This window comes from Lonchura striata, chromosome 8 (genome assembly GCF_046129695.1).
Source record: "Lonchura striata isolate bLonStr1 chromosome 8, bLonStr1.mat, whole genome shotgun sequence".
NCBI classification, from domain to species: domain Eukaryota; kingdom Metazoa; phylum Chordata; class Aves; order Passeriformes; family Estrildidae; genus Lonchura; species Lonchura striata.
The window spans coordinates 5,637,960-5,657,245 of record NC_134610.1 but is presented as its reverse complement, the minus strand read 5'-3'; the positions used below and the strand labels follow the sequence as shown (position 1 = coordinate 5,657,245).

Genomic DNA, 19,286 nt, shown 5'->3' with positions numbered 1-19,286 from the left:
TTATGCTGAGTGTAGAAATGTCTTTCAAAGTACCAGTTTTGCTGGTAGGACAATTCTGATAAATAAGAGGAAGACTTTAGGTGCTAATCATGTTATGGTTGACTTTTGCACGTAATAGAATCATGGAATCTTTTAGCTTGGAAAAGACCTTTAAGATGATTGACTTCAGGCACAAACCTGACACAACACACAGACACAGGAGCAAATGCAATGTGCAAAAACCTGAGGTGGTTTTTACAAAGCTGCAGGGATTGGGGGATCACTCACGGGTCTGGCACAGCGTTCCCACCCATCCTCCGGAGCACTGGCAGGCGTTGGGGGCGACACACTCCCCTCCATGGAGGCACCTCTGCAGGCACACAGCTGGGCAGGGGACATGGGACACGTGAGAGGATGGACACATGTGTCTGTGTGCTCAAGAGCTGCCTGAGAGGTGACCTGCTGGGCTTTGTTCCATGTGGCTGACTTCCAAAGGCAAGGGTGTGCTCTGCTCATCACCTCGTCAGCGTGGTGATCAGCATTCTTTGATATTTTCTTCTTAAATATTAGATTATATATTAGATATATTAGATATATAGATGTATAAATATATTATATATATAGATATATTAGTTATATAGCTATATTAGATATTTTCTTCTTTTCTTCTTTATTTTTGATAGCTGTCTGCTGGGAGACTTGGCATTTCTAATGCTTGGCTCATCATCAGCTAAGAATAATCTCTCCATGATGCATTCATGCACTAAATATTGCATGTAAAAAAAAATGTTTTCAAAGAAAAGTTTGATATGTTTATTGCATATATTTTTTGTTCAGAGATCCTGAAAGAGTGAGTGCATGATCTGGTGTATATGAGAGAAACTTCCTTCCTTCAGCATTTCTGAATATATTATTAATATTATAAATTCAAACCACTGTTTCTGAAATCATATTTACTAGCAGGACCTAAAGGGTAAAAAGCCAATATTTTAATCTGGTTTACATACAGTATGTCATCTTGATTATAAATTTGTTCAGTTTATCTGTCAACTTCATGGTAATGAATAGCCATGTACAGAAAAATATTCCTTGAAAATATTTTAGGGTGAGAGGTTTTTCTTTTAATTACATTTTTATGTAACTGTAGTCAGAGTTACAGAGTAAGAACACGTCATTCTCCAAATTATGCACCGATGACCTTGAGAGTACATCAGTTTGGAAAGCTTTATGGCAGGCTTTAGATAGTTCTGTACTTTGAAATACATGACATTTCTCTCCAGAATGTAACAAAATATGTGAAGCTGTTAAAACATAAAATCAATGCTTCAAGTACTGTAAAAATGAATTTCCATAACAAGATGTATAACAGAGCTGCATGAAGCAGAACCAGGGTTCCCCCACACAGCTTTTTCTCCTCTGCAAGCACAGAGTGTTTACAGCATTCTGTATTACCTGCACTTAAAACTGTTATTTCTTCAAACTGCTGAAACAGCAGAACAGATTCTGGGCTGGTTTTTAAGTATTAGAAGATTGCAAACTGCTGTTGACTGGACTAATGAATATAAACTTTGATGGGAGTAGAGGTGCTTACGTTTGCTGCAGTGCCTTCCCCTCCAGCCAGACGGGCAGTCACAGACATTGGGGTGCACACATCTCCCCCCATTCATGCACGTGGGCTCACAGACACCTGCAGGAACACAACAAAGGACGTGGGAGCTGGGAAATGAGGGAAGACTTCAGTGGAGGCTTGTGAGAGTCCAGGGCATCCCTCTGGCTGCCCTGGCAGGTCTGGGACCCTGGCAGGGGTCAGGAACCCCCCTGGACAGAGCCCCCAGAGACACTGTCTGTGATCTCTGTCCAATCCTACAGGATGAATTACCAGCTCTGAGTGTTTGATATAAGTAATAATAACTAAGTGTGGCATGGGTGCAAAAATAAAATTTTAGGATTCTAGATTAGGGGTCCAAAGGGGACAAGATGGAGGAAATTGGGTGTGTCTTGTCCTTTTTCTCCTTCTTCATGCCCTCCATGTCTCACTGTGGTGTTGGCATTTTTCTGTTGGTTCAGGCTGGGGACACACTGTCCAACGTAGGTGACAGATATTGGCATGTTATTGTAAATCCAGCCCAGGGAGTTTCTGGTATTTAATGTTTGTCACATCCCACTGAGGGCAGAGCCCCACACGCTGCCCTGCAGGACAGAGCTGGGCAGGGCAGCAGAACATGTTAGAGATAAACAGAATAAACAACCTGGAAACCAGCACAGACCAATTATGGCTTCTGCTTTGGCAGCGGGGCAGAAAGACAGAGACTTTTACAATCTGGGAATCACAATACCTCAGATTCTGATAGAGGCTCATTTGCTTCCTTGCAGAGGGTCAGTTGGCTTGTAATTAAAAACCAGAAAAATGGTTTGGAATTGAGAATCTGAAATCCCATCCTTATGGGAGATGCTGTGTCATGTGTGGAAACTCTTTGGTGGAAGCTTTGGTAAGAGCTGCCTCACCAGAGCAGAGAGGCTGGTGACAAAGATTCTCAGAAAAGCAGGAGGACAGGCCAAGATTGTTAGAGTTTTCACTTCCATGTGGGAAAATTCCTCCTTCATGTTCTCAAATGTTAATTTGGATAAGAAAAGACTTAATGAGGATGGATTGTTTTCACACAATTTTGGGTATGATTCTGCATTCAGTCAAGCATAAATCCTAAAGTTCTATTCTTCCACTGCCCTTTTGAACCATTACTTGTTAAAATCTTTACCTTTTTACTTTATTCTTTTGCACAAATAAGATGTGAGAGCTGAGTTCTTTCAAACACAAGAAGCCAGATGGGTTTTTTGTTGACTTCACTACAAATCGAATAGCTGGTTTTTGTCCCTCTGATTAAGCTGTATTTATCAATGTTATTTTAGAACATCCAGCATTAAAATCTCACATTTCTGTGAGGTCACACACCTGAAATCCCAACCTGGTTTGATGTAGGGGGATGCCATAGGCAGGTACCCAAATTCCTCCTGTCCTGTCTCTCCTTGCCTGTTAAGGCAAGTGTAGGAAGCTCCCATCAGAGGCTGGGTAATTCAGAAACATGGCAGTGCCAGTATGGTGGCAGTGGGAATGATTTGCATTTTACATGGAAGAAGGCATTGGATAATTGGGTGGAGTACAAAAAGCTGTGTAACACAGCAAGTGGCTGGACGGGGTGAGAGAGCCAAGTCAGGAGGAGTTTGGCAGTGAAGGTGTGAGAGCACATTAGTGCCCAAAGGCTCCTGCCATGTCCAAAGCTTTGTGTGCCACTGGAGCTGCCAGGGGCCCCTTCCCACCCGTGGTAATCCGTGTGGTTCCTCCCTGCCTGCAGGGATGGGTGGCTGTGGGACACCCAGCTGTGAAACACAGCAGTGCCTCCATCAGCCCCGGGGCTGTGCTGCCTTTTGCACATCAGTGAGTGTGAATGCTGCAGTCCTGCCTGTGAGCTGTCACTGCATTCAGGGCTCTGAATGACCACAGTTCCCCCTCAGACCTCTCCTGTAGGAGGTGCAATCCTGATAGAGCCTCAAAATAGGGATGATTACTAAAAAGACAGCAAGCAAAAATGCAGCAACTTTTATTTGATGGGAGAATAACCTTTTGTTCCTCTCTCAGGGATGATCAGACATTTTTAAGTAGATAGATTTAGGTTCTCTCATTATTCCTGTGATGTAGTGAAATATTGCTTTTGTGGCACTTTGTGTGCTGGTCTCTCCCTTCACCCAGATGCTGCTGCACTGGCAGCTTTTAGAGCTGTATTGCTGCTCTTGCTTGGCTCCTACATTTGCATTTTGTTCTGTGCCAAGTCTCCTGGATCCCTCAGCATCATGACCTGCCCTTAGGCAGGACAGATAGGCCATGATTGTAGGGGCTGCTTGGACCCCAGCCCTCAAACTGTCATCCTCCATTTCCTTCTCTCTCCACCTCTCCTGATCCATGCTGTAATCTTGGCTCGGCTTCCTCAGGCTAACAGGGATCCACAGCTCTTGCTGAGCTGTTAAAAAATGATGCAACCACTGGTTAAAACCTACACGAGTTCAAGGGGTCATGGCCTCCATAACTCTGAAATCATTTAATCTCTTACTTTCCCTCTTCCTTTTTCTCTCCCCTTTGATCTCACTTCTTCAGTAAGAGATTTTTGATCCACAATCTTGGATCAATTCGTGTTGCAGTTATAAAACAACTCAGACATTCAGAATTTAGAAAAGATGAGCCCAAACCATAAAGTTTGGTTCTAGATTTAAAATCTCTTTGTGCTTTTTGATATTCATGGACCATAACGTCCTCAGCACTAACCTGCTCTCCTAAAATCAGTTGAAAATCTATAGATTTCATTTTGAGATCGTATGAAACTTGGACAGTATTTCCTACCACCTCTTAGAAAGTAAACTCAAGAAAAGGTAATGAGGACTTGTTCAGATGGATATTTCAGCTTTTTTCCTTTCTTTTGTTGCTTACATTTTCTGTATATTTTTAATGTTATACAGTCACATTCTTGGTTTTTATTTATTTATTTTTTTTTGTACTGACAACAGACTCATCTGCAGGGACTCACATTAGTAATTCAGCAATGGTTTCAGCAACAGGTGGGGTCCAGTCTTGTTCTGAATAAAACACAAGTTCAAATTGACTTTCAGCTTTCCATTTCTCCCATTTTTTTGTTCGGTTGCCTTACGAATGACCAAGTAGCTATGAAAATATAGCATGAACTGCCTTTATTACTTATGGCATCTCTGACTTCAGTGATAAATCTAAAGGAGTTCAATTCAAAGTGAACTAAGGGTTCAAGTCAGTACCAAACCTGTTCTGAACAGGAGGAACACTTTTGCCTCCCTGCCCTGTGGGGAAGAAATTCTCTTATTGCCAAGGAATTCACAAGCACCTTTAGGTAAATGAATGCAGTGTTATCTCTCCCCTCTTCCTTCCTGACATCTCCACCTTGTCCTCCCTTTCTTTAACTTTCTTAAATACAGCTCCATCTCAATACCCATCAGGCAGACTTCAACATTTGTTAATGATAACTAGTTTGGATCCTTTCTGGTCCCACTCCTTGGCCTCTGTGGAGAAGTTCCAATTTCAAAATAGCAAACAAAAATGCCAGAGCCTCTCACAGGAAAACTAAATAAATTATCAGACACTAGGAGAGCAAATCAAATTATTGCAATCCTCCCAGGTACGGGCATGACTTTGAAAAGACTCCTTTTTTTTTTTTTTTTTTTTTTTGCCTTCCTCTTAAGAAAGCCCAGAGAGTTAGCCATAGACAGCAGTGGTTTGATAAGTTTTCCATCTCTCTTGGGGACTAGTCCTGATGCCATGGATATAAACACATTTGTGTGTTCCCTTTGTTGCAGTAGGCAGGAGATAGCACTGGGAGTAGGGGGAGTCCTGTGCTGTCCTCAGGCACTGGGTGCAAGCTTGCTGGCAGTCAGTGAGCATCACTAAATAAAGCCTTCATCCTTCCCTTGCTGCCAGTGCTGGCATTTCCATGCTCTTCAGCAAGAACCAAAGCACAGAATTTCATATACAGTGGTGCCCCAGTTCTGTAAGGCCACCATTTACAGCTCAGAACCACTTCATGATCTCCTGGTGCCCTGAGCTGGTGGGGTAGGTAAGGTCAGCCTGTGCTGAAGGTGATAATGCAGGCTGCAGAAGCAGCTGGCTCTGTGTTGTATTTCGGATCAGGGGGGATTTTGATAAGTGACAAGCAGCTGCAGGTGTTAAGATAAAACACAGGTGTGCAAAGAGCACCACATAAAATGGGCACAGCCCTCCCATGCACTGGAAGGCATTCACAACTTGCTGAGTTTTCTGTTTAATGCAGCAGCTATTTCTCTTTGATGGCTTTAATGTGTTTTGACCTTACAATCACTTAAAATTTCCTGTGACCCTTTTCATGGCTCATCCCCTCTAGGCTCACTTGACCCAGTGAAGTGCTTTTTGAAACTCTTTTATCAACCTCCATGAAGCTCCACACCAAACCCTTCAGCCCTAAAATCTCTAAGGTAGTCAGACCTTCTGCTTTGTCAGCCAAAGAGAGGTATTTGCTGGCAAAATAAATATTTCTGTGGATTGCTAAAACCACCCAGCACCTGAAATGTTGTGTTTGAAGTGAGCCCTCTTCTCCTGGTGTGAGTAGCTCCAGCCATGGTCACCCAGAATTTCTATGACTTCTGCTGCCTGCCTTTGTTCCCATTAATCTGCAGCAACATTCCTACTCAAATACAAACAGTATTAAGCAAATTATTTGTTATGTAAAGCCAGGAGGGACTGGGGGTAAAGTGAAGCACTGGACATGCTTTGCTGGATGAAGGGTCACAAATTAACCAGCAGGATCTGCTGACCAGATTACAAACAGCCAGACGTCCTCCAGACCTCACTGCTTCTGTGGATTATCAAAAACTTTCCTCATTTAACCTAAGCCACCTTTAGACAAAAGGACCTCATTACACCTTTTCTCACTAGAAGGAGATAATAAGTAGTGAAAGGCTTTTAATTTTGTTGAAATAAGACATATCACCACCCTCATAAAGTCAAAAGAAAAAGAGGTGGAAAATTACACCATGGCTCCAAAATCTTAGAAGAAAGGAATCCTCTGCAGTGTTTCAGGAACTGAAACATCCTTGTCCTTTCCTGGCCATGAGACTGCAGAGATTTTTTCTTTCTGAATCAAAATTACCTGTCATCAGGTACCCTGAGCCAAGGCTCTGATGAGGAGACAGTCAGTGAATCAGGCTGCAGTGCTGATTAGAAGATGTAGTTTTCAAAATAGCTTTTCTTTCAGTTTCTCTCAATTTTTTTTTTTTTTTGGTTGTTGCGGGTTTTTTTCTTTTTTTTTTTTTTTTTTTTTTTTTGTATTTTGTTCCTCCTGTGGAAGCTGAGTAAATTGACCTGCTTCTGGGTGCATCCTGCCTTTGGATGGAAGAGAGAAAATAGCCTCAAGCAGTAACATCTGTGTGGGCCAGCTAAGGCAATGCATCAGGCTGTATCTTGCTGACAAAGAACACAGAAATGCAGCCAAAAGAACACCTACTGGTAGATACATACTTCAACTTATCCCTTCAGTCACCATCCCTGTGCTGACATTTCTGGGTGATTCACAGGCACTGCTTTTATTTCTGGCTGCTCTTGGTTTTGAACTGATGACTTCTCTGTGGGTCCAGTGAATATTTCAACTTGTCCTATTGCTCTTCTGTGGAGCAGGGAGCTTGATCAGGCTCAGGTTTGTTTTTTCTATGGGTACATGTTGTTTTAATGCTTGTTTCCTCCTTGCTGCTTAGTGGTTGCCTTGATTTGGTGTGACATTCTCAAAAGCAAAGGGCTGTAGCTGGGGAGATACAGCCCAGTAAGGACACAGAGCATGGGACAGATTTTAAAATATCACTGACTGCTCTTGTCAGGAGAATACAGCTGGCAGAAGCTGAGCTGTGGACAAAAATGAAGCCATTAAATGTGAAAGAAGTGGATTTTGTGTTAAAGCTGGCACTGCTCGCCCTTTCAAGTGTTTGTAGGTAAAATTTATCACCTATTGATTAAACAAAATGAACATGGAGGAGCTCTGTGCCAGGAATCATGTCAGATCTTGACACTGTAGGGATGTTGCTGGTCCTTTTCACAGGACACAAACTGGAAGGTCAGACCAGCAGCTCCACCAGACAGCACAGTTCAATTGATCCACTGCAGGAAGGTTCTCCATCTCTCTGGGTGCTTTATGCATCCAAGCAGCACTGCTCAGATGAAACATTATCCTGGCTCCAGAGAGGAAACAACTAGGCTCCAAATAAAGATTTGATCCTGATGAGTGATTCTCAATCTTTTAAAATAAAAAATAAAAATAATCCCCAAGTGGGTGTGTTCTGGCCAAAAAAAGATTTTTCTAACAAAGGACACCATTGTTTGGATTCTGCTGGCAGAAACTAGGGGAGGTAAAAAAATGTCATTCACCCCTTTAGAGGGTACAACTGATGCTCAACAGATCATTAGTGAGATGGATGTACCAATATATCTGCTGCTGTGAAGGTCCCAAATGCACACAGCTCTGAAAAACACGTTATGGATTTGGGACAGCAGCAATTTCCAGTCCCCTTTTTTCTGCTTCCAAGGGCAGCGAGGAAATAGTTTTGCCCACGCTGAGTTTTAGGCACATATGTTTTCCCACAGCTTGATTTTATCTGAAATTTCTCATCTGTGTTGATTTGGGTTTGTAAATAAAGATATAACTTTCTCTGCAAACTCTATCTGAGTAACCTCAGATGCGTGATCCACTGAATGCCAGTAATTATAGCCACTGATTAAATTTTAGGGAGAAAGAATATTTGTCATGTAATAAAATTCCAAATTTTGTGCAATGCTCTAAAATTTGGATCCTTATCCATATCAAGCTACCAATCATTTTGAGGTTTGCTCACCCTATTTCTCGCTTCACGTACCTCAGACAGAGATGCAAAGCACTTCTTCAATAAATTACCTTTCTGAATAATAAAAAATAATCTGGTAGAAACCTCAGAGGGATGCAGTGCGGGAGAACAAATTACTACAAGACACAGAGGGAGCTGTAAATGTAATTGTGATGGTTGTGGTGACAGTTTGCATTTCTAATATATTCACTTTAGCACAGAGCTCCAACAATAAGAGTTAGTTTGCATGACCTAGCACACATTTCAGAAGAAAAAAATGGTCAGAAAAATTGCAAACCGTATAGATAGCAGTGCAATGTCAGTGCTTTGCCTAATTATGTCTGGGTCTTCATTCTGATGTGTACTCTGATATACTTATGGGGCCCTTTAGAGATATTAAAGCAGGAAATAAATCTAATTTAGTTATTGGTTCAGTAAAAATGAGAAAAATAATTACTACTATGTGGAAAAACTACTGAGCTGCTAGACTGCACTCCTGGAGTCAGTGTGTGGTGCACTGCAATTCTGTTTGCTGTCACGTTGCTCTCAGCTGATAACATTTCCTGCCAGCTAAGGAGGATCCTCATCTCTCCATCTGCCCTCCAAAACATTCCCTGGGAGTGAGTGGTAGGCAAAACCTCAGGAAACCAGTGGGGGATTGTCACTGCAATACAGGCAGGGGACTCCCCACTCCCCTTGGACTGAAAGTCTCTCCCTCTTGGTCTCATGATCTTCATTTTGCCTATTGTGTAAAACTCTGGACATGCAATGTCATCTTGGGATAGCTGTGGAATACTTCAGCATCTCGCAGAATGAAGCCACCATAAACAAAATCAGCACATGTAGGTGTACATTTGGATGTTTGGGGAATATTCTGCTAGGAACTGTGAGATTTTTAAACCATTAGAAAATGCTTTTTCTCATTTATGGACTGGTTTTAGTCTGATTGCAGCACTATTAATTTGAAAAAGGCCGTGGCTCTACTTTATTCTCATCTTTGCAACTGTTAGTGTATAATTAATATGGGGAATTGTAAAATATACTCTCAGCACAGGTCATATTCCCAACTTGTTAGGGGCTTGGGTTTGGTAACATTTTCTCTTCACTGAAGAATGCTCTGTGTTTTATTAGGTCAGTGAACCATTCCAGCTGCATATAAATTGTTCTGCTGAGCAGCTTTCTTGTCATGCCTGAATGAGAAGTGAAAGAGGACTCATACACACAGTTTCTCCTCTGGTGATTGTTTTTGCAGCTCTGTGCTGGAGGATGCCCTGCAATTTAGGCAATTTAGGCCATTTGGGCACATTCTCCTTGCCCTGAGCGGGCTAAGGCACTGCCTGTGCCTGGTGCCATTTGGTTCCTTTTCATCTGTGCAAAAGAAAAGGGAGATTCAAGCCTCAAAACAAGGAGAACAGCCCCAGGCTGAGTGGTCTGGCTGATAACCCAGCCAAAAAGTGAGGGCTGGTCAGGAAATTTGGAATAGGACTGCTGCCTGCACTGGCACTGATCTGTTCACCACCCCATTGCTATCTGCCTCAGAAATAAGCTTGAGCTTAGATGGAAATCAGTGCTGGAGAGGATTGTCTTGCCTGTGTCTTTTTGTGGATACACAGACAACATTAATCTCCATGACCATCTGTCCTCTGGGCTTTTCAAGTGATAGATCCATTGCTCCTTTTAAAAGAGATGTTTAAAAAATATTTCAATTAAAAAACAGATTCCCAAAATATTTTTTCTTAAATCAATTAGTGGGCAAAAAGTACTTTTTGTCACACAGAAGTCCACTGCAAAGACAGATGCAGTAATTCAGGAATCCCTTTTCTTTTGCTTTAGGCATGCTTTTACATACAGCAGCAGATCTGGCACATTTCTTCAGTGCATTTAAGATACAGGTAAAGAATATTAAAATTTAGATATTCTACTCTAGTAAAATTCATGCTGTAGTCTGCGAATGTTCCACTTATGGAATGAATAAAAAATTTAATAATGCTTTTGGGCTTATTTAGGAAATATATTCAGTTCTTACCCAGATTTATTCTTGTTCCCTTCCTGAAAAATAAATTTAGACAGATGCAGGTGCTCAAACCCCCTATTAAAATAAATGCATCAGCTACATATATATGAAAAAATTTAGTTTTTAAGAAAGACCGACTAATGGTTTTGTCACAAATCCTTCCTAAGGGTGAGCAGTGCTGTGAGAGCACACCAAAAACCAGGCTGTGCTGGGAGTTACTGTCTCCTGTTGGGAAGCCTCACCTGTCCCTGTTCCCCCCAGGCAAGATGCACGGATCATGTTTTGTTCAGCTGAATAGGAAAGACAGCAGTAGCCTGATTTTTTTTTTCTTTTAGATTTTTTTTTTTGGTTCATCTTCTGTTGTGTTTCCTGCCCAGGAGGGGAAGATGACATCTAATATGAACCTATTCTGTTACATAGACTGGAAAATCAAGTAAAAACTGAGACTAGTGTTTCCTTTTCCTGTGTCTCCAGACTGGGCACCAACCAGAGGACAAGCCAGCCCACAAACCCTTGTACCTTTGTACCTTTGTTGCTTTGAACAGGAAGTTACAGGTCTGTTTGCTATAAGCAGCTGCTCATTTTCTCCCAAACACCCACTGTTCAAACATATTTGCTGTCCAGGAGTTTTAGACAAACACTTGTTGCTTTTAAGCACATCCTTGCTGTATGAAAATCAAGTCTGATGTAAATGATTCCTCCATCCATTTGGATGAGCTATGTGGTTTGTTCCCTGCCTCTTTGTGTGGAGGGTTTGCTGGACCTTTGGCTTGCAAACTGGCTGATTTTTGATGACTTTAGTCAATCTGGCTACTCAGTGAAGACATTGCAGAGAATACATCACACAGTGTCAAGATGACAACTCGGTGGGAGTGTGATTTGTTGAGCAGTAAAACTTCCTGCTTATGCAGCTGGCGAGGCAGTAATGTACAGAAACATTACATGGGAAGGCTGGAATGTGGGAAATCAGTGACTTTCACAATATGACATTGCTTAGCAAAAAGCTGCCTTTGAAACCCAGTGTTCACATTTCCAATTAGTTTGCCTCTAGCTCTCATGCAAGGAAAGTCCTCATGCTACCAGGAAGGGAAAAGAAAGGAGGAGGGAAGAGGAGCAAGCAGAGCTGGAGGAACGACTGTGAGTTATATTGCACGCTGTGAATTGGCTATAAATCCTGGCTGCAGGAATTACTGAGATGGAGAAATAGTTATCTCCTAACTCTGAGATCCAATCTGCAAAGCCCCAGTGTCAGGGGGATGATTTATGTGCTACAAAGTCATCAGGATTGAGCCCCCAGTGAAAGAGATGCACACAGAAACTTGTTCTGTTTCTCATGGGGAACAAACCCCGTGTCCCTGGCTGTGTTGCACGGCCATGAGGTGATGCCAAAGAGGGGCTGAGGTCAGGCTCCAGGGGTGCCTGGGGTGCTGGAGCAGGCAGGAGGAGGATGCTGCTTTCCCCTGACCTCTGCTGGCTGATGAGCTCCAGAGGGAGCTGTGGCTCGCCTTTTCTCGCTCAGAGATGCGCTCACAAGGAGCAGACAGCAGAGGGAAGGATAAATGCGTGGTCCCGGGAATCCCTCTTCTTCTCCCCTTCTCTTCATTCCAACCTTCTGTAAGAAAACTCAGCTTTTATGGGCTTTCATTTCTAAAGGTTGTTGTAGAGCAGTCCTATGAAAATACACATAGTAAATAAAGGAAACTTCTGTGCTGTCTTTGTTTATAATTTTTGTAAGGATGCGGTAGATATCAGTCAGAACCCTGCTTTAAAGCCTCCTGCAAAGCAGTGACATCCAGGATTGTTAAAGCTGTGCTTTTCAGAAGGGAATTCAAACCATTGCACAAACAGTTTTTCTCTAGCTCCCGAGCGTGTTTGTAGGATGCAAAGTTGATCCAGAAACATATTTTATTTTGAGGTGCTGCCAGCATTTGCCTCTTCCCTCTCAACAAGAGTGATTACACTGGAAACAATCCTTCTCAAGTGAGGATAGGAGGCTGTAGATTGCTGAGGCACGGGCACACATTTCCCTGTCAGCACTGCCACCCACGCCTGGTGTCTGCTTTTTAACCACCCGGCTCTTCCTGCAGCTGCCAGCCAATCAGACTTTGCTGATTTACACTTTTTGGGGTTTTGGACTGATGTTTATTTAGATACAAAACACCAACTTTCAGGCTGAATGCTTTTCTCCACACACTCAGGAAGCAAAGGAGAGCGAGGCTGAATAGAAAAGACATGGTGCCATCACTCTCTCCTGCACGTTTTTGGCTGTCCTGCAGACAGTATTAGAAATTCCAAACTGTACAAGGATTAAAGTGATAACCCTAAGCCATGGTTCTATGTGTTTAAAATAAACCAATAGCCTGTTTTGGTTCAGCTCAAAAATAACCTCTTTGATGTGTTGTGTGGCTTTTAGTTTTTATTATCTCCTTCAATTGAGAATCTGAAGCTGCCAAAATTAAATAGAAGCTTTTTCCCTCTGTCCCTGCAGGTGAGATATTAAGAAGGAAAGAGAAATGTCTAAAAGCAGTGCAAACAATATCAGTGTATCAAACAATGATATCATTGAATTAACTTCCAATTTGTCTGCCTTAGTATTAAGTTTACTCTCTCTATCTTGATAGGTTTTATTAGTCAGATAATAATCCACCCCAAATTTCTAAGATTATAGACTCAGTGTAAGTACATAATAAAGCTGTTTTGCTGTCAGAAGTGTTTGAAACTGTACTAGAAGTGTAAAATTGCATAAGGATACAGCAATTTCATATTCAGAGTGCAAAGAACGAATAAAATAATAATAAAATCCTTCAGAAGGATTTTTTTTTCTCAGAATTGTCACATTCATCATTGTGGCTAAACCGCCCGTACATTTCTCAGTGTGAGGTCACCTGGCAGCAACAGGGGACACCACTGAGCTGTGATTTGGGCCACAGGTTCACCTGTAGCAGTGTCCCTGACATTGTCCTGCTGATTTGGAAATGGGAGATGATGCAGTGTTAAACTTCCAGTAAACTCCACATCTGATCACAGCTTTGCTATCATGATATGTGCATTTTTTTCTCACTCTCTGTGAGGGTTTTACAACTCTGTGCAAGCTGAAATGTCCTTTGCAACTCAGGGCTCAGCTACCTTACCTGGAGTCCTTAAAGCCTGGCAGAAAAGATACTCAAATCCTGAAAAAAGCCCCTCTGTAAAGCAGAAACCTGGTTTTTCCTGATTCCTTCTTGCCACACCCTTCCCAGGAAGGCCAGCAGAAGCACTGCACAAAAAGTCTCCCAGCTGGATTTCTGAGCACTCAGGCACACAGCCCATGGGGCTGTCTCACCTCTGCACAGCCAGCTGCCCCAGGTGGCCTCAGGATTGTCAAAATTAACAACATTTATAAATGTATAAATACAGATATGTTTACTGCTAGTGAAACAGCAGAATGAGCAGCGTGATACTCAGCTCTATTTGGAATTTCAAATGGATATTATGGTAGATTTTCCATGTTCTATTTAAGGAAAAGTGGGTAGTGGGAATTCTTCATGCTAAGGACTTATTCTCCACTTTTTCATTTGTCTGTGTGTGAGTTAGGAACATGTGCCTGGGCTCACATTTTAGCCTTTCAGTGTGTGCCACATATTCTATCTAATCCCCCAATCTAGTCTATGCCTGATGAAAAATGATGTGAAATCATGCCTAAAAAGGGGTGAGATGTGTTCTGCATTTGAACTCTGAGAGGTTTAAGGGACAGAGAGCAGCCTCCCACTGCTGGGAGCACTGATTTTCTCCATTTTCTGGGGAGGAAAGTTTGCAAAGTTCAGCTGAGATTGACTTTTGCTGTGCCCTGCAGGCTTCTGCTCCAGAGGAGCAGCCAAGTCTGGAATCTTTGCTAGAGGAGAGAGAAGTAATTTTATACAAAAATAAGAAGACATACAGCTCTAAGAGAAACTGCTTATTATAAAATCTTACAAATTAACTTCTTCTTTTGATGGATCTTGATACTTGTCCCATGAGCTCTTGATTTTAGGCAAGAAAGAAGAAACATTATTCAACATTTTTCACTAATTATCAGTTAATAGCCAGTAAGAATCAGCAAAAAGTAGTGCTTTCCTTTCACTTAATTATGTTTCTCTTCATTCATCACATTCACAGGCCCTTTATTCAAGTTTTTATAACACTAGGCTAAATAAGCCAGACTAAGTAACAGTTATTGAAGTAGAATGAAGTCTTGGATCAGACAGAACAAAATTGTTTTCATCACCTCGAAAAACATTTTTGCAAAAGATCATACCAAGATGGACAACAAAACCTCAGAAAGTTTTGGAAAGAGGAAAGAAGCCTGCTGTGAGTTGGTGGAGTTTGGAGCATCCCAGGGAGCGCTTTGCTAGACTGCAATCATCATCAGCACGCTTTCCTTTGATCTGCCTGGAGATGTGGCAGGGTGTTTAAAGCTGGAAACAGCACTTCTCTAATGTTCCCTAACCTCAAAAACAGGATGCCAAACATAAGGTTTTTTTCCTCCTTTTTTCTCCCTCCAGCACATTCCTGCCAGAACAGACTATTCAATTGTGCGCTGTGCGTCACGACCCTCTCTGCCGAAGGAGTGCGGGGAACGAGAGGGTTTTTGTTGCTGCAGGGAATTTTTTACTGGCTTTTTTTTTTTTCCTCTGTGTGTGAGAGACATAAAATGCTCTGGAAATGTACAGATTCTTCCTGCCAAGAATGGTTGTTTTCACAGCTCCCCTCTTGCCAATTTCAAACTGATTAAGAAATAATAAAATATATTAAAAAAAAAAGTTTTCACATATATATCCTAAACTCCCTGGCTGACAGATATTGTTGAGCAATTGAGTCTGTAAAAGTGCCAAAATAACCCAGAAGAATCGAAGAATCAAATATTAATACTGATGGTAACGTGAAAAAAGTGAGTTTTCAGTGACAAGAACAAATTCAAGGATAAAGTGCTGTTAACCAATTACCTTAATTAAGCTGGAACTATGACTTTCTAATATTTTTAAGGATCTTAGCTTCTCAGCCTTTGGCTTTAATTTTTTCCCCCAAAATATCTTTCATGCAAAATAATTAATTAATCTCCGAATGCGAATGTTACTCATTTTGAACTCATGAAATATTTAGAGAGGATTCCAGCAAAATGTTCTCTCCCAACTTGGACTTGACTTATTCTAATTAACAAGTTGGTTTTGGGTATTAACAGACCTTTATGGGCTCTGATAGAAATATAGGTGATCACAGCAGAAATAAAGGCTAAATGTTCTGTGGAACATGCACAAAAGGGAGAAAAGCTGTTTAGGAGTCAGGGAACTGTTGGAAAACAAAGGGAAACGTGTAACTCACTTTTCTGGCACCTTCTTCCAGCGTAGCCCTCGGCACAGGAGCAGACATTGGTCCGGACACAGTGACCACCATTCTTACAGGGGGGAATGCAAAGAGCTGGGGAGAGGAGAGGAAATGTTCTGTGCACCAAACTCACGCAGGGATCAGCGTCGCCAAAGCACAGGCTCCTTCTTTAGGTGCCTCTGTTGGCAGAGCAGCCCACAGAGGTCTTTTTTTGGAAGGTGTCTCCCCAAAGAGTGATTTGGGCTCTTGCCTGGGTGGAGACCCTAATTCTGTATTGTTTGTGGAAAAAATGTGGGACATGACTCCTGGCACCTGAGGGTCTCCTAGATAGTTGCAGTTAAGTGGTCAGAATATTCCCAGTGGGGTCAGATTTTTAGGTCTCTGTCAAAGGGCTTCCTCAAGGACTTCTCCCCATGGAATACAGATCAGTGTTGGACTTTGCTAACTTGGCCTTGCTGCTGTTCCTTCTCCCTTTCTCTAAGAAGCAGAAGGAAGGGCTTTGCATACATCCATTATATCCTCCCAGCAATTTCAGATCCCATGAATGTGCATGCTTATTTCCAATCCAGTGTATAAACCAGAATACTTGAGAGCAAAATTTTCAAATCACCTAAATATTGAAAATCACTTTCTGTGTTCAAGAGCAAGATCATCAAGTTACAGTCTAGCATTTTCACTCTCTCCTTCACATCTAACATCATTAAAAAAAAAAAGTTTTCGCCAAGCTCCATTTGCAAATAGATTTTTCTGTGTGAATCATTCACTTGCAAAAATACACATCAGGACCATATTCGTCTAGGAATGTGGGAAACAAAAGAGAGTAAGAGCAAAGAACTTTTAATATTGAAGTAGTTTTGGGTGTATTTATATTCCCAGATTCAGGAGGAGTTACTAGATCCATATTGAAAAAAGAAGTGAGTGGTGTTAGGACAGGCATGTTCCAGCTGCTTGGACCCTAAGTTCTCTTTCTTGTATGAGATACTGGGTCATTCAGGGATTCATTAATTTGTCTTCTGCAGCACAGTGTGAGTGAGAAGCCAGGATACTGTTAGCCTCAGTTTAGAGCTAGGACAGGAATTCAAAATCAGCTGCTGCTCAAGCAGGACAATACTGGATCAGATTTTTAAGCAAGGATCTGATGAGCTCCTACAGAAGTCTCGCATCCACGACACTTTAGGATGGCCAGGTAGGTGACATGGTGAGCCCCATTTGAAGGTAAAATATCACCAGGCTCTGAAACCAGTATAGTACACACCACAGGGTACCAAAATGAACAAAATACTGCCATGCTTTATCAATTTATTGAATAGTTGCTAATTAGTGATATCACTGACTCAAGTAGTTTTAGAACAATTATTTAGTTATCAATAATGGCATTACCAATAAGTTTTTCCTTCTTCCCAATCCATCAGGAACAATAAAAAGTGGATTTATGACAATGACAACAAAGGAGCACACATAGTTATGACAAGGAGAGTCTCTGGATATATTTCATGTGGGGGTAGGTAATGTTAGAGGTGATATTTATATTTTGAGCCTGGGCCCTTTATCAAGATTATAAATAGAACTTTCTTACCTCTCTGGCACTGTGGCCCATAGAAACCAGAAGGACACGAGCACGTGTTTGGCCGTACACAGACTCCTCCATTCAGGCACACAGGATTGCACACAGCTGGATGGGAATAGAAGATAACTTCATGGATCTCTGATAATGTTGAACTTTTCAGAGTAGGCACTCTTTTACTGCTGCACATGTCATTAGAATTAATATTTCTAGTGATACTGTGAAAAGTTTAATGCAGCCCTTGCAGATCACTTGTGCTGCAGCACTTATTCATGTTTGACACAGTGGAAGCATTTCACTTGTTTTAGCATAGCTTGGGAGATGAAATAGACTATAATTTAATGTAGTAATTTAATTTATTTCGGATGTATTCTTTTGATTCGCACAGTTCATTTATTTCCATTCCAGTATTCGCACCAAGCACGATCCCAAGGTAGTAAATGCAGTCAAATAAAATACACCCTGGATAACCTGGAGATGAGATATTAATTGTTTGCTGCTTTGTCTGCATTCAGCAGAGCATTGTGGCATTTCCATGGACTTGAATAGGTGTGCACCAAAAAACCTGTTTGTTCTGCCTCATTTAAATGCCAGTTCCCACAACACATTGGCTCATTCATCACCAACAAAGCCACTGGCTGAGCTCCCTTTGCCTCTTTATGTATCTGTTATTACTCTGGATGATACAACAGGCATTAGGAATTAAAAGCTGTCTTGCATATTTCTATGTGGGAAGTACCAGACTGTTAAAAACAAAACTATTAGAATTTCAAATTGATTTAGATGGGAAGCCAGTGTGTGAAGAATAAGGAATCTGATAAAGTTTTCATTGTAAAGCAGAGTGGCACTTTAAACCAGCCTTTTTCCTCTGTTCCCTTTGTCTTTCAGTATCTTAGGATAGCCCATTAAAGAAAATAAATGCATTTAAGCTTAAATAAATGAAGGGCCACTAAAATGTTTCAGATGAACTGAAAAGAAATAAAATGTCAATTTGGAACAAGAAAAAGAAAGTGAAATTGTAGTCTAGATGAGAGGTTTTCCTGACTAAGGAGCAGTTACTTATGAAGTCAAAATGGATTTAATTCATTGCTCAAGGGGAATTTGGTTTAGTCATGTCGTTGTCCTGGCTAGTTCCTAGAAGTCCATAATCTTGTCAGTCTGTCAGTATTTATATTTCCAGTGGTAAAGTAATATTTTTTTTTTTCATATTTATACCTGTATTCTTCCTGACATTCCTATCATAACATAATATCATAACACTTGTGGTGGGAAACCCCAGAAATGCCCACAAAATATTCTGTGCAGTGCACTCAAAACTGTGCCAGAGAGGTGAATCTGGCAGCCTTTCACCAAAGCTGTCAGCAGACAAAAAAATCCTGCTGCTGTTATTCTGGTCTGGAAGTTACTGCTACTGATGCTTGTTGTCTGTCCTTCTCTTGGAATGATTCTGTTTAAAGCCACCCCAAAATAAAATTGCAGAACTCCTTGAGAAGAAAAAGCAGATCTAGTGAGAACCTGAATAGCAGTGACGATCCCAGTCATTTCCTGTGGATCATAGCTGGGCTAATTTATGTTTCCTCAGTAGATATGTCATTTTAACACTTACAGGAAGAGCAATCTCCAGGAGATGGAGGTTAAAATGACATTTCTCACCTTCCAGGAAAGGTAATGTAGGCTGAAGGTGTCTCAGTCATTTAATATTCACCGTGGCAGAGGCAGACTGCCTCTGGAGCCTTCAGGTCTGGCACTGATTCAGGTAGTTCTCATATTTTAATATTTCACTATTTTACATGCCTTGTCCCAGGTGAGTGCTGTAGTTTCTGTGCCTTTGGAGAAAATACCCACCCCAGTTTTTTAGGAATTGATGCTGAGAGGGGGGTCTGAGCTGTATCTGTTTAAAACTTTGAGCCTTGGCTAGAAAGAAGTACCCAGTTCCAGTCCACACCTTGTCATTTTGTACTGATGGGTGGAGGTGGC

At 41.5% G+C, this 19,286-nt stretch overlaps 1 protein-coding gene across 1 annotated transcript in view; it reads right to left on the bottom strand.

Moving 5' to 3' along the window:
- LOC110480621 (von Willebrand factor D and EGF domain-containing protein) overlaps positions 1–19,286 on the bottom strand; it is a 166,571-nt gene that overhangs the window by 6,767 nt on the left and 140,518 nt on the right. Inside the window, 4 exon segments of the mRNA XM_077784840.1 lie at positions 268–363; positions 1,571–1,666; positions 15,743–15,838; positions 17,322–17,417. Coding sequence (XP_077640966.1) covers positions 268–363; positions 1,571–1,666; positions 15,743–15,838; positions 17,322–17,417 — 384 coding nt within the window.